The 13,939-nt window shown below is 39.8% G+C and overlaps 1 protein-coding gene across 1 annotated transcript in view; it reads right to left on the minus strand.

The window, feature by feature from the left end:
• fam13a (family with sequence similarity 13 member A) overlaps positions 1 to 13,939 on the minus strand; it is a gene marked incomplete at its 5' end in the record, with an annotated part of 55,815 nt that overhangs the window by 38,742 nt on the left and 3,134 nt on the right. The window contains 6 exons of the mRNA XM_083980835.1: positions 1,395 to 1,481; positions 2,298 to 2,381; positions 5,136 to 5,283; positions 7,668 to 7,845; positions 9,747 to 9,956; positions 12,667 to 12,862. Of these exons, the coding sequence (XP_083836961.1) occupies positions 1,395 to 1,481; positions 2,298 to 2,381; positions 5,136 to 5,283; positions 7,668 to 7,845; positions 9,747 to 9,956; positions 12,667 to 12,862 (903 nt within the window). The remainder of the gene's footprint in view (positions 1 to 1,394; positions 1,482 to 2,297; positions 2,382 to 5,135; positions 5,284 to 7,667; positions 7,846 to 9,746; positions 9,957 to 12,666; positions 12,863 to 13,939) is intronic.

The raw sequence follows: 13,939 nt of genomic DNA on the forward strand, positions 1-13,939 counted from the left end.
GGTCAAGCTATTAAGAGTAATATTTTCAGTGGAGCTTTCACAGGAATCTGTAGCCTCATCAGCTAGATATTCAAATTAAGGTCTTCATATATTCATTTTAATTTACTGCTGCTGATAAACATTTCAGTTGAGCGCTCTGTTGTAATAGCGACCCCTAGTACTGGCACAGCTCTTTGCCGCTTAACTAACATTGTTACATCGAGCATTCGCAAATGCCCTTTCTTCTGTTATTTCAACATTCACACTTTTCTATAAGTTTAATGCTAATGCAACATTTTAAGTAACGCTAACTTTTGAATTATTTGTAGATCAATTACTGCATTGTCTATATAGGAACCACATCTTGACCTTTCCTTAACACTGTGTGAAATAGTTTTCACAGTATTTTTGCTTTTACATTGGCTCAAGGAATTATCATGTTATGATCGCTATCATTGAGTCCGTTCTCAGTTTCACTACTACTTTCAATAAATCAATCAAAGGCTGCCATTCACCTCAACTGTAAGTGTGTTTGGCTTGCTGTCCAGCTTTGCATCCAAATGCATTACATGAGCAGAAGCTTCCTGGTTCAAAAAATGTAACCAACTTCAGGTGTTTACAGGGGAAGGAAGAAGGGAAGGAAACAGTCTTCATCAGCAGATGCTTTAACTCCCATGAGATTATCTTGCTGTCAGTCAGCATGTGTTTTATCTCTACAGAGACACTCGTCTTGATAGGTACGCCACATTCATGGCGTCAGATCTTTGCTCTTAACTGCATTCAAAACAACCACAGAAAGTCAGCTCAGTCTGTCTTTGTTGGCAAACTGAAGCCAACTTCAGAGGAATTACTCATTATTTTATCACATACGTAAATGAAGGCACGCTCACTTTGGATGTCCGTGGGATCAAAAGAGCAGCGGTGTATTAAACTTAACAAATGCAATTTGTAAAATGTAGGTCTCTTAATGACCTGTTTGATTTAAAGTAAATTAATCCCGAGCACGCTCTTCAAACCTTGCATGCAAACAGGAAATTTCCATGCTTTAACTCCACTCAAATCTATGGCCAAATGCTGTTTTTATGGCAGGGCTCATCTGTAATAATACCACAACAGAGCTGGAGGAGCACAACATAGCCCATCTTTGTCTCTCACTGCAAATAAGCATGTTGTTGTTTCCTGCAGCAGATTGCCTTTATCAAATCACGTCATGTGACCAAGCAATGAGGCCACAGGCATGAGAGGCTGTCTGAGAGATGACCTCAGGCTAATCAGCACCAAGGCAATACAGCAGATAAAGAAGCGCAAAGTATTTATTGGAAAGGGTGAGAAAAGACTGTAGTAAACCATTAGGCCAGCCCATTTAACAACAACAATCAATCACACTGACAGTAACAAACTATTATTTCCTATACCTTCTTCTTCCGTGGTCTTGCCTTGGGAGTGTTAGTTGAGGATTTGCTCAGATGTTCCACATTTTCTGTCAGGTTGTTTTGTCCGACCTTGGAAAATTGACAGAGAGAAAATAAGAGTAAATAAAAGGGAACCAACACATATAATGACTATGGTAGCATGAAAAATGCATTCAGTGAGACAGCCTTGAGCATTTTACACAACCGGGTAAGTTTACAGAATAACATAAGGTCAGACTAGAAGATAATATTGATTGATATACTGCATGTCGTTATAAAACTCTCTAATAGTCTGCTCTTTGCAAACAAAATCAGATGTCTTATAATTTATAAATTGTTCTGCTAATTAAGTATAAATATGAAAATGTGAATACTTACACATTTGCTTTGTCAATTCTGCGGCCACACTAGTGCAAGAAAATGCTAATTTGAACAGTGCTGTTTTCAAACATCTCTGTCCTGATAAGTTATCAGTAATGTCTGTTATATACTGTTAAAAAGGTTATTATCTGTTCACACTGACTGACCTCAAGTACTATTCAAGGTTGTATAGACGAGTCAGGTGACACTCATGACATCTTGAAAACTCACAAAAAAAAAAAAAAAAAGCCCACACAGACGCACACAGAGATGTCTTTGGTGGTGGAAAACAGCTTTTCCAAAACATGCCCATGTTATGTTAATCACGCCACACAGATCACATGGTTGGTGTTAAAAAGGACTATGTAAGGGAATTTGAAGGGTTGGAGCAAGTTCGACCTGGGAATTTCATGCATAAACAACAACTCTGGATTTCGCAGCAGACAGACTGAGACAAAAGCTTCCATAACATGTACACCGAGGAGCATTAACGTTTAAACAAAGACGCACACATGCAGGCATGCTACTGAAAAGCCGAGCACGCACTTTCGTCCTGGGAACTGGTGTCGGTGTCTTTGCGTTGAGGTGGCAGGGTGACGTCTGTGTGTCTGCATCGGTCACATGCGCCTCCTGGGATCAGAAACAGGACAAAGAAGACGGTCATTCTTTGTATTTGTAAATACATGTCTTACATTCAGCAGAGGAACAGGAGCAACAAATCACGTTCAACAGTTATTGTTGTTGTTGTAACTGTAGCCTCAGATATCTAGTGGCTATAAAAAATCTTTTAAAGGGATAGTTCAACATTTTGGCAAATTGGCCCATTGCCATAATCGCTATAGTCATAGCAGTAGGTTCGTTACCTTTATTTGTCGGTGTAAGCTATTTTTAGAACGGAGGAGCGGAGCGGCAGGCTGTTCAGAGCTACACTATGGAGGCTAATGGAATTTCTTGGTTTCCCTCATCAAACTCATCAAATACAAAATCCCAAAACTCCAAAACGCTTTCGTGGACAAGTTGTGACCTGCACAATCACCACGCTATGAGATAATAATGGAACGTTACGAAACGGAGCCGTTGTCGAGGTAAATACAGAGTCTGCTTGCTGAAAAACTGTCCCTGAACGCAACGCGCATCAGCGGTTTTGCATGAATTTACCTCTAAAACAACTCTGTCTCGTAACGTTCTATTATTATCTCATAGCGTGGTGATTGTGCAGCTCACAACTTGTCCACGAAAGCGTTTTGGAGTTTTGGGATTTTGTATTTGATGAGTTTGATGAGGGAAACCAAGAAATTCCATTAGCCTCCATAGTGTAGCTCTGAACAGCCTGCCGCTCCGCTCCTCCATTCTAAAAATAGCTTACACCGACAAATAAAGGTAACGAACCTACTGCTAAGACTATAGGGATTATGGCAATGGGCCAATTTGCCAAAATGTTGAACTATCCCTTTAACAAGGAGTGAGTTTAAAGGACTCCTGAGTATGTGTTCTACTTTTTCTTTCTTCTGAGAGCCCTGACAACAGGGATCAGAATAGATTTAAACACATGAACACTTTCACAAACACCCCTCTGCTCATCAGGGTTTTATGGCTGAAGGTAAAGGCAACACCAGCGATCATATATGCTGCGTTCAAAGGTATTAAGAGGAAGGTCAGAAGGTGAGGGGCCTTCACAGACTGTGTGTGCATGCACATATGTGTAAGGTGTTTTTGTGTATGTATGCATGTTTGTGTGCAACAGGATCTTATCTGACTCAGGGGGTTTCCCATGGGTCAGCGGGATCTCATGTGGCAGTGCCCTGACAGGTATTCACAACACAGACCCAATATTTGTGACTGGAAATGTTATTACAAAAAAAAAAAAGATACTACATCTACTACAAAGTGTTTCCAAGTATTCATTTTACTGTCTGGACCTTTGGATTTCAGGCTGCATGTAATCACGTAATTTCAAAAATGATTAACATCTTAAACTGTGTTTTTTCTTTTTCTTTTTGCATGGTAAGCAAGGTGTCACATGGGAACTATGTTTGGTAGGAGATGTGCCCATGAGGTGAGGGGTCAAACTCAAGGAAGCTAAATACCTGATCATTGCCTGGTCACATCACTGGGTATCAGATGACCCATGTCACGTTTCAAACTAATAACACACTCATCCATCAACAATCATGGTGTTTGTTTCTAGACTCTGGTGAGGGATGTCTTTCCAAAATTGGAACATTCTCACAATGTTTTGCCATTTTGCTTGTGATGCAAAAACTCTATGTTGTTTATTGCAGCAAAAACAGGTCCAAAGTCTTTAAATACATAAAATATGTCATGCGAACTGAGATGGTGAGCATGTCTCAGTTTGCAGCACTGTCACAGAATAAAGCACGCAGCTTCGATTCACTGACAGGATTTTTGAGTGGCTTTAATTCCTTAATCCCAATGAAAGACTCAATTCAGATCAATTTTCACTAGTTTTAGAAAAAAATAAATAGGGCTAAAGATGTTTTCTTGGCAATGTCCAGAATTGCTTTTTAAAAGGATAAAATGTTTTATACAATATATTTAGTATCACCTCTATAGTTTATTGTATATTATAGTTTAGTTCTTAGATGAAATAATCAATTTCAAAACTCATTGCTGATTTTGAAATGGTGATGTTGTGGAAATGGTGGAGACCCATGTTTTAGGAAATAAAATGTAATTTTTTTTTTTTTTTTTTAGTCTTGTCAAGCATTTCTTGAGGCAGGAGAAGACTTTGGAGTCCTGACCTCAAGATTTCTGAAATCCTGGCTACCTTCCTGGATTTCTATACATACGTATCTACTCATTTGTATATGTTATACACAAAAAAAAATTATAGATATTCATTATATTCAGAAATAAATAACACTCTAAATCACTGAACACAACTCTTCATGTGTTTAAGAAATGCGACTAGAATCTGACATCATATGACTCAGGGTGGTTTGGTGTGGATGTGCTCGGTTTGTTCTTTCTTTATGTAACAAGACCCTGCCAGGAAAACCAGCAGACCAGACAAACCAGCTGATCAATAAACATCAGCCATCGAAGCAGCAAATATAAATCAACAACCGGAGACTCACAACAGCCACCTGTGGAGCAGTCCTTCCTGTGAGGCTGTGATATAAGATCGATACTGGAATCAAGTTCAGCTTGGCATCATATCCTGCATTTATTTATAAACCAACCTCCTCCATCCAGTGGATGGACAGAGGGTGAGGTCACAGGGCAAAGAGAGGAGGGATTCACACTTTTTAAAGTGCATGGGCAAAAACATGTGACTCACAGTTACTAGTCTTGATCTGGCCACCGGCACAGATCTATTCCATATAAACATCAACAGCTGCTGTCCCAGTGGATATACAACACCTTGACAACGATGAGGGTTGACAGTTCGTCTGTGCAGCCTTCCTTTTCTTTGTCCGTCTCAAATACGTTGCTGTAGTTCTGGATGAGCTTGACCATGATCTTGTTGCAGATATTTTGATCCCTCATCGCTTCAAAACCAGGAGACACACTGGTAAACAGAGGGAGGGGACGAAACAAAAAATAAAGAAATGAGCTTAAGTATTTGTTGATGAATGACTTTCTGGCTTAGGAACATACTTTTGATCTGCTGTGTTGAATAAACATATGCTTCAGCAATTCTAGTTCAAGAGTGACACAGAAACTGAAACTTAGTCATCAGTTAGCTGACCTGATTAACGCAGCAGAATTCAGCTGGCACTGTAAGTACAGTCTGGTGCTACAGAGTTGTTGCTGAACAGCTGTGTGAGGTATACACTTGGCTGTGGGTCTAACTGTAGGCCTAATTATATAACATGAACACACACGCACACATACATACACACACACACACACAACTACGGGCTGGGGCGAAGAGAACAGTTTGTACATATGAAACTGAACCCAGTACAGTTTCTTCTTCTCGATTTTCTCTAGCGAGACTCGATCTATTTTCTATGCGGGGTTCCTGAGCTTCAGACGGTGGGTTTCTCCGGTAATAATGTGTTATTACTGGAAACCCACCCGTCACCAGTCGGGAGAACAGTGCAGCTGTATGTTAGGAACTGTAGGGGTATGAATTGTAACAGACTCCCCAAAAAGACTGGTGAGAACAGAGGTACTTAGCTGAGCAGCTGCAGGGAGGAGGATGAAGCCCGTGACTACATCATTTATTTATGGACATCAAAGTAATATCTGAAAACACATTAAGGCCAGACTGTTTTCTATATGACACAGGACATTCACCTCAAAAGTGTTCACAACATCCAGTTGGTGTTCGTAGAATATGACCTTTGTTTAATATAATGTTAGAATAAAACATCTTATTTCAGAGCTATTTACAGATCATAAGGTGCACCAACATTTTTTTTTATCCACGGAGGAAACTGGTGTTTAGACAGCTCTTTCTGAAACAATGGCACAGCAGTTTGCAGTTTGTCTGATAAAATATAAAGACACTTTGTTGGTAGGATATCTATGATCAGCCCTGAATTTCAGGAAGAGCAGGTGCCCACACTGTTTACTGAAAAACCGTACTATTTCAGCTTCTCTAAATAAGCTGCAGCACCATCTGCTGGCCAGACACAGCAGCCATGTGATCATTATGCTCTCTCATTACATTTTTCAATAAATACTTTTGGATTAATTCGTTTTTGAAGCCAAATGAACATGTTTTGTCCTTGATGAATGTAACTGCTTCCTTAATATTTGCTCTTCATATTTAAACTCTGTCTCCATTTTGAAACACAGAACAGGTGAAATGTCTGTGGAAGCAACTTGAGGTGAATTATCTTACTTATTATGATTGACTGAGCCATGGAATTTGATTGAGTGTGATAATGATAGCGCTACACTGAGACTGCTACACCTTCGCCATTTTAAAATGACAAAACAATATTTAACCACTAATGTTGCTTCTATACATGCTACATCTCCAGCTTTGAGATCTCATAGGCGCAGACCATCCTTAAAGGAACACCACTGAATATTCCCTCTGGTGTCATCGGGTATCAATTTTTTTCATCTGCAACTTTTACTGCTGTGGTCTGCTTCCGTCAAACTCATTTCCAGCCACAGCAGGCAGCAAAAAAAGCGGGTACACTGCCTACTCAGCATCAAATGGAGAACAGACAAATTAGCGACTAGCTAAATGAACACAGTGGAGCAATCAGCAGCTTAAGATCCAGATACTTCCCTCAGAATTAGTAGACCAAAATAGAGCTATGTAAGGAGAGTGAAAGTTGGACCTGGGTTCATCAGGTCATGCTAAAAGGTGGCAGCATTGTATTTACGGCTTGTTGCAATGGACCCCAGGAGGCCAAAAAGGTTTAATAATCCAAGCTGAAATACATGTAAGTCCTCTAAATTTCATTGAAGTTTCAGTGTTTGGTTATGGAGTACCATGCAAACGCTTTTCAAAGTAAAGCAAGGATATTTTTTAAAAACAGCTCCAGGACAAATAAACATTTTGGCCAATTTTTTTACCTCTAAACCTGACTGGGCTGGCTCTTCTTGTTACACATCTTGGCAGGTTGGTTATTTCAATCACTTTGGAGAACTTGCCACAGTTCTTCTTCCTCAGACTGAATCGATGATGTTAAGATGAGTGTACTGTGTAAGCCGGACCATCTGCCCCTGAATTTGATTCTTATATTTCAAGATCAAGTTCTTTATAACCCTGGCTGTGCGTTTCGGGTCATTGTCATGCTGCAGAATTGGGGGCCAATCAAATATGTCCCAGATGGTACTGTGTATGGATTAGAAATTAAACACCTTCTTAAACGCCTACAGTTTTTGCTGAATATGATAAAAAGCAAAAAAGAGTAAGCTGCACTAGTAGTGACACTTATTTTTGATGCTTGACCAAAAAAAAAAAAGACAAAAGCTTAAACTCACTGAAAGACACTGGGTCCAAAGACAGTGGCGAGGTTGAGGGCAGTCATGCGGTTGTCCTTGTGGTTGCGCTCCACAAGGGTGAGGAAGTGGCAGAGGTAGCGGAGGAGGCTGTGATGGACATCTGGAAGTTGCTGGAGCAGATCTCTCACATCTGACCATGAGCCATCATCACCGCACTCTACAGACACAGACAACACAGGTGTCAGGTAAGGTCAAACGTTCACAAAACTGAACACATGCTACAATGTTTGAAACAGCCCTTCCTCAACACTGACACTCTGCTCAAAACTATTCATACTGCCAGTGATTAGTGACATGACCATCTGGATTGCCTGTGGAGCAGATGACAATATGCAAAACTGAAAAAAAGATTTTCAGTGAGTGATGTTTAAATCCCAACTTTAGTAAATAGTTTTACAGCCAGTCTCCAGCAGGCAGCGATCGCTCCATCCGCCTGCTCTCTGTGATATCTAATCTTGAGTTGTGGTGACAAGTAATACGTGAGCATTAGAGCAAAGAGCCTAAAATATGTTGATGCTATTACTTGGGATACATAATTGGGTCAGAGTTGGATAAACGGATATGGCTACTGATCCTGAGTGACTGAGTGACGCAAACGTTGTGAGTGCATGCGTACACGCGAGTGTATGCACATACGCACGTATGTCTGTGCGTCTGTCTGAATACGTTGAGCGTGCCGTGGAGAACCATGGCTTAAAATAATGGCATAAAAATTCACAGCTGCTATTGTTGTCCCTGAGCAAAGTTCAGGTTGTTCCTGAGCGTGTGTGCGTGCGCCTAACATGTTTTTCTTTAAGTTGATCAAGTTCTTACAGGTTGGTGGTACTGTACATCAGATAAACACATTTTGAAGGATGGAACAAAAAAACATTTAATGCAAAAACAAAATTCATTACGTCTGCAAATTGAAATTGCTAGGTTTTCTTATGTATAAGACAAGAAGAGATTGTTCTTTCCATAACTTTTGTCTCATACATGACTCAGAAAACCTTGCTATGACGAACGGAGCAAATCATTGCAGTGAATGGCGTATGGCTTATGTGGACATTGACAAAAACCAGCAGATTTTGAGATTCGAAGGTGAGATTGTTGCAAGGTTTAGGATTTTTACTGGCTATATTAATGAAAATGAATAATCCATTCCCAAAAATCACTGAATAATATCTCTTTACCAACTAATAAATGACTCGCAACACAATATGACATCAGCATAGCCCTCAGCAGTTAGTGTTACCGCATCCCTTTCAGCCGTCATGACTTGATTCATAATGAAGACAAATAAAGTACAACTTGACCTTGACATGTACAAATATAATTTGATCTATGACTATTTTCTGTCTGTCCATGAGTACACTGAGAATCAGTTTTCACATTAGGCTAACAATCAACCCATCCATCCACCATATAACTCAACTATTTTAAATTTCTGTAAAAACTGGCAAGAAAGAAATTTACACAGATTACAAAAATATTTTTTTTCAGAAGCTATGGCCAAGTCCAGCACCAAGGAGTCGTTCCCTAATGCAGCCTTTGGCCACATGCCCTGAAAAATGGGCCTGATACTAAACTAGTCTTTGAGGGCAAAATGAATACTGCTGCCAAAATGTACATTCCTCCCCCATTAAACAGATTAAACCCTGTGATGGAGGGGAGTGGAGAGTGAGCAAAGGCAGTTCACCTGCCAAATGACTCACTTTACCTTTTACGACCTCTAAGATTATTGACAGAAATATGAGGTCCATCATTCCTTTAATCACATAGACTCTCTCTCACACACACACACACATGCACACTTGACCCAGCAGTGCCTTTATATGTGCACTGCCTGGTGCAGATGACTGCAGTGTAATGGTAAATTTCATCACCTAAAGATAGCTTTGCTTATCATCATATCAGTCATGACCCAGATATTAACTTTGCTCGTGTGGGTATAAATATCACAAGCTGAATTTGAGGAATGATTCAAGAAAGATATCACAAGATGGTTTAAAAATCTAAACCCCATTTAGTTGAGCTGGAAGGAGCCAAATAAGGAGACAAACTGGGAATTCCTCTTACCTTGGTAGTGATCTATCAGTGCCTGTTGGACTGTTGAGTCTACCAGACCCTGTGGCAGCTCCCTGAGGTACCGCTTAAACAAACTGGCCACCGTACATGTATCAGACTCAGAGAGAAGGTCCACTTCCTCGCCACACTCCAGCCGCTGCTTCAGGGTCTCCACGGCCCGGACATTACCATTCACTCTGAACAGGCCCTCTTGTTGCAAGGCTGGCAGAAATACAGAGAAACCCTTTTTAGTTAGGCCTAGTTAATGCTTGTGGAATTAATAGCCAAACTAACCATCAATTATACAATAAGATGTCTTATTTGGAAGGAAAAAAAGATGTGCCCCCAAAAGTGATCTACTACTAGCCTGTTTTGGTGGAAACTGCAATTAAATTTAACCAAAAACAACTATAACATCAAACTTATATTGTTGTCCAGTGATGAATTGTAGTGATAGGCCTAAAACTCTCTTCCCTAAAAGTTGAATGACGATCAAAAACCCTGCGTCATTTATCCTAAAGCCAAATCATGGGGTGGAATCTCTTTTTTGTTGTTTGTTTGTTCATTGTTTTTCTTTTTTCTTTTTTATCCCATATGACAAAGAAAAATGGCACATTTCTACATTAGAAAATCTGATATCATACATTATTTGGCCAGTTTGCCTATAAAAATGGGCGGAAGTGATGGTCGACTATCAAAATAAAAGGTTGTCGATTAATTTTTCGTCAATCGACTAAAATAATCCGTAACAGACTGTCATGTAATATTTTGACAATCAAATTGTTTTATTAGTCTTCAGGACAATGTAAGCATGTTCAGCTCCACTGTTTGCGTTTCATTTTTAAGTGATATATGGAAACAGTTTTTCTAGCCGAGGTAAGTGGTTAGCTAAGTTAGATGATGTAACGTTAGCTAGCTAATGTAGTCAACCACAAACGTTTGATTGGTAATTTAGCAAATAGCCTATCTTTTAAATATAAATACAAACCAGGACATGAACAGAAGCCATGCAAACAGCTGAAACATTTTCTAACATTATTATATGATTAGCTATGTGAGGTTAAGTTACCTGAAGCAGCAGGCTGTGTTAAGTTAATTTACAACTTCGTGAAGCTAGTGCAGAGGTTCAAACTTTAAAAACGGGTGGAAACTTTTGAAATGTTTTATATGAGAAGATGTAGGCCAAATCAGCGTAATGATTTTTCCCCCCTTACCTTTTGCACAGTGCTGGCAATGTTGGTATATTTGTGACTCAGTTGTCTAGTTTCCTTGCTGTATGTTTCCACGGTAACCACTAGATGCTGCCATAGTTCACTCAAATTATAACAAGATGAATAGCTACCTGTAGTTTCTCATCGTGGTAGCAACACCTAACTAACTTATATTATGTTTTAGTCTTTTAATTCCACTTCTTTTTCATGTATTAAGATGTTTATCAAACTAAATCAACAAACAAATGGCTGAAAATCCCGCCGACCTCTGTGTGAGTAGGCTACATTAGGAACTACTTTCCACTAAAGAAATAGTCCCAATGCAAACGGTGTAACCCGTGCATTGCAACAGAGTCACCGTTTTTGAAATGACTTGTTACTTTAAAATTTTTACTTTTAAAATCTATTCAGGTCGTGAGTGGCGGGTCAACCTTCTCAGGGCCTCTGGTTTTCTCAGGCAACCAGACACTAACATAGATTCATTTTTCCTTTGGGTTGTCAAATGTGAATGCTGGTTAGACATTAGGCTACTTTTTTAAACTCTTGTTTTTGAATATTGATTTTTCTCCCCTCCCCTCCTCTTTTTTCTTTTTCTTGTTATTCAGGATATGGTTGCACATTGGTACCATTTAGCCAATCAAACATAGGCTTGTAGGTTGCAGCCATAGACTATATATAAAAGAGGTTGCAGCTTTACAGGTCTAATCATACTGACAGATCTTATATGGTATTTACCTGGCACATTGAACAAATTCAGCAGTCTGATAAACTGCAACTTTAGAAATTTTATTTAATGTAAAGTAAAACAGTTTGGGTCTTAAAACTAGATTTGGAGACAGTCCCTCTTTTTACCAGAGACACCAGATGGAGGAGGGATGACCTGTCATGTCTGATGTTCTACTTTGGTGGTGCAAATTTCTAATTTCCCTGCAATTAATTAAATTATTTATACAGAAATGAGGGAGAGTGAATCGGGGTTTTTTGGGGGCTCCTGGGCAGCTGCCCACTTTGCCCAGTCATCATCCAGCCCTGGATGACGTTCACCTCCATGGATGTAGTGAGGACAGCTAAACCTCAGAGACAGTGGTCAAGATAGAAGATAGTTTGTGTAGTGTAAAGTAATAGTTGTGCCACTCTGATATGAATTTAATCTGGACACTAAAAACACCAAAAAAGAAACCACTGAGGCCTTACAGTTGAAGGCAATAATAATACCATACACACAGTGTCGCACTAAAGCCGTGCAGTTTCAGTAACCAGCAGGACTGAGTTCTTCTCTCTTGTACTGACATCTAGTGATCAAACAGAAAAACTACAGAAAATAATAAAGTAGGTCATACTGGTGGGTTTCCTCATTTGATTAAAAGTGTTGCCTTCATTTGTGTTAATAGTGCTAAAATGCTAATTCTGGAGTTGCGTAATCGTAAACAAAAAATCTACTGAACTACACTATTGTTGGTCAGTAATGCAGCGGTTGAAGTGTAGTTTGAGTGTTTGCAAAACCAAATCTCCAGTATGGTTCTTTCAATTTAAACTATCTGTGGGTATTTTGTTACTCCTTCCATCATATGGTAAACCAGATTTTGAATGTTTGTGATGCTGGTGATGTCTTTAAATATTACATCACTGAAATTGTTGATGAATGCTAGCAAAGAAGCCATTACTTCTTGAACTAAAAGCCCTATACTCAAAAAGAGAAGTTCTGAGTTTTTCATCCTCACCATGCTTGTGGAGATGATCCACCATCCTCCGCACCACCAGAGGCACGCCATCCTCCACCAGGCCCCTCTCTCGCAGCTCCAACAACGACACTCCAAACAGCTTGGTGTGCTTTGCAGCCACTGTCCTGGGTCTCAGTAAGGGTATCTGGACGATCTTCTTCATGTCTTCTTTAACCTGCACCGCTGCCTTGTTTTGCTGCAGGACAAAAAGCAGAGAGCAGCAGCAGTCAGCCACCGACACTTAAGGGCACAGAGGGCAGCGCTGGAGCCGGCATCGGGTTAGACACCACTGACACTCCCGTCCAGGCTGCAGGAGGAAGGCTCACTCCACGCCATACGGTATGTGTAGTCCATATACATGCACAGCTTCTACAAGTGGCACTGTCACACACTTAGGGGACAGTGTTTGAGGAGAGATGAGAGGGAGAGAAAAGGAGGGAGGGCCGGACCGTGCTTGTGTTGCTACAACAAATATCAGGTTACCATGCAACACCTTTGGTTAAAGGCATTGCCAGAGTGACATGGACACCTGCACAAATAGACATACACAGGCACCGGAAGACACACGCATTTTCAAAGGGGGTGATTATAGCCAGCTAATAAATTCAATGTAGAGTAGTAAGAAAAACGTATCAGTGAGGATTGTGTGCTGAGAAGTGGAAAGATAATCAGTCATGATTGACAACATGAAAAATTGGAAGATATATATAAAAAAAAAGGTTTTTACTGTAGAGGTCTCTCTGAGTAAATACAGTGCGTACTTCTTCACTTAAAGTAGAAACACTATAACTCAAAAATGTTCTGTCAATTTTAAGCATGTAAGACTTATATGTAACACTTATACACAGCATATTGTAGTAAAAGTACACATATGAGAGTGTTATGTAGTAATTCAATGCTGCATCTGGTGAAACCAATGCTTTATGTGCTGCTAAATAGTTTAATATAGGGGCCATTCTTTAAATTTTTGATGTAATTTCTCAATAACACATATAAAACATATGCTTTGTCTTTATCATTAAAGAAAGGCTGAAATCTGTAAATGTTTGATACCTCTGTTCAAAGTGAATGAGAGCAAGTAGATTAGTAAGTTGTTTAAATCATCACATGCAGCCCCCTTGCAAAGTAGTTAGGACACTGCAGTGTTTACATTACATGTACTGGAGTAAAAAGACCATTAGTGGAGTTAGAAGTTAAAGTCCATGTGCCTCTGCTGCTGATGTGCTGTGTTTTCCAGGCCGATCCCATCCTTCTTTAGTAGACATGACCAGTC

The sequence above is a fragment of the Trachurus trachurus genome, assembly GCF_905171665.1.
Source record: "Trachurus trachurus genome assembly, chromosome: 1".
NCBI lineage: Eukaryota > Metazoa > Chordata > Actinopteri > Carangiformes > Carangidae > Trachurus > Trachurus trachurus.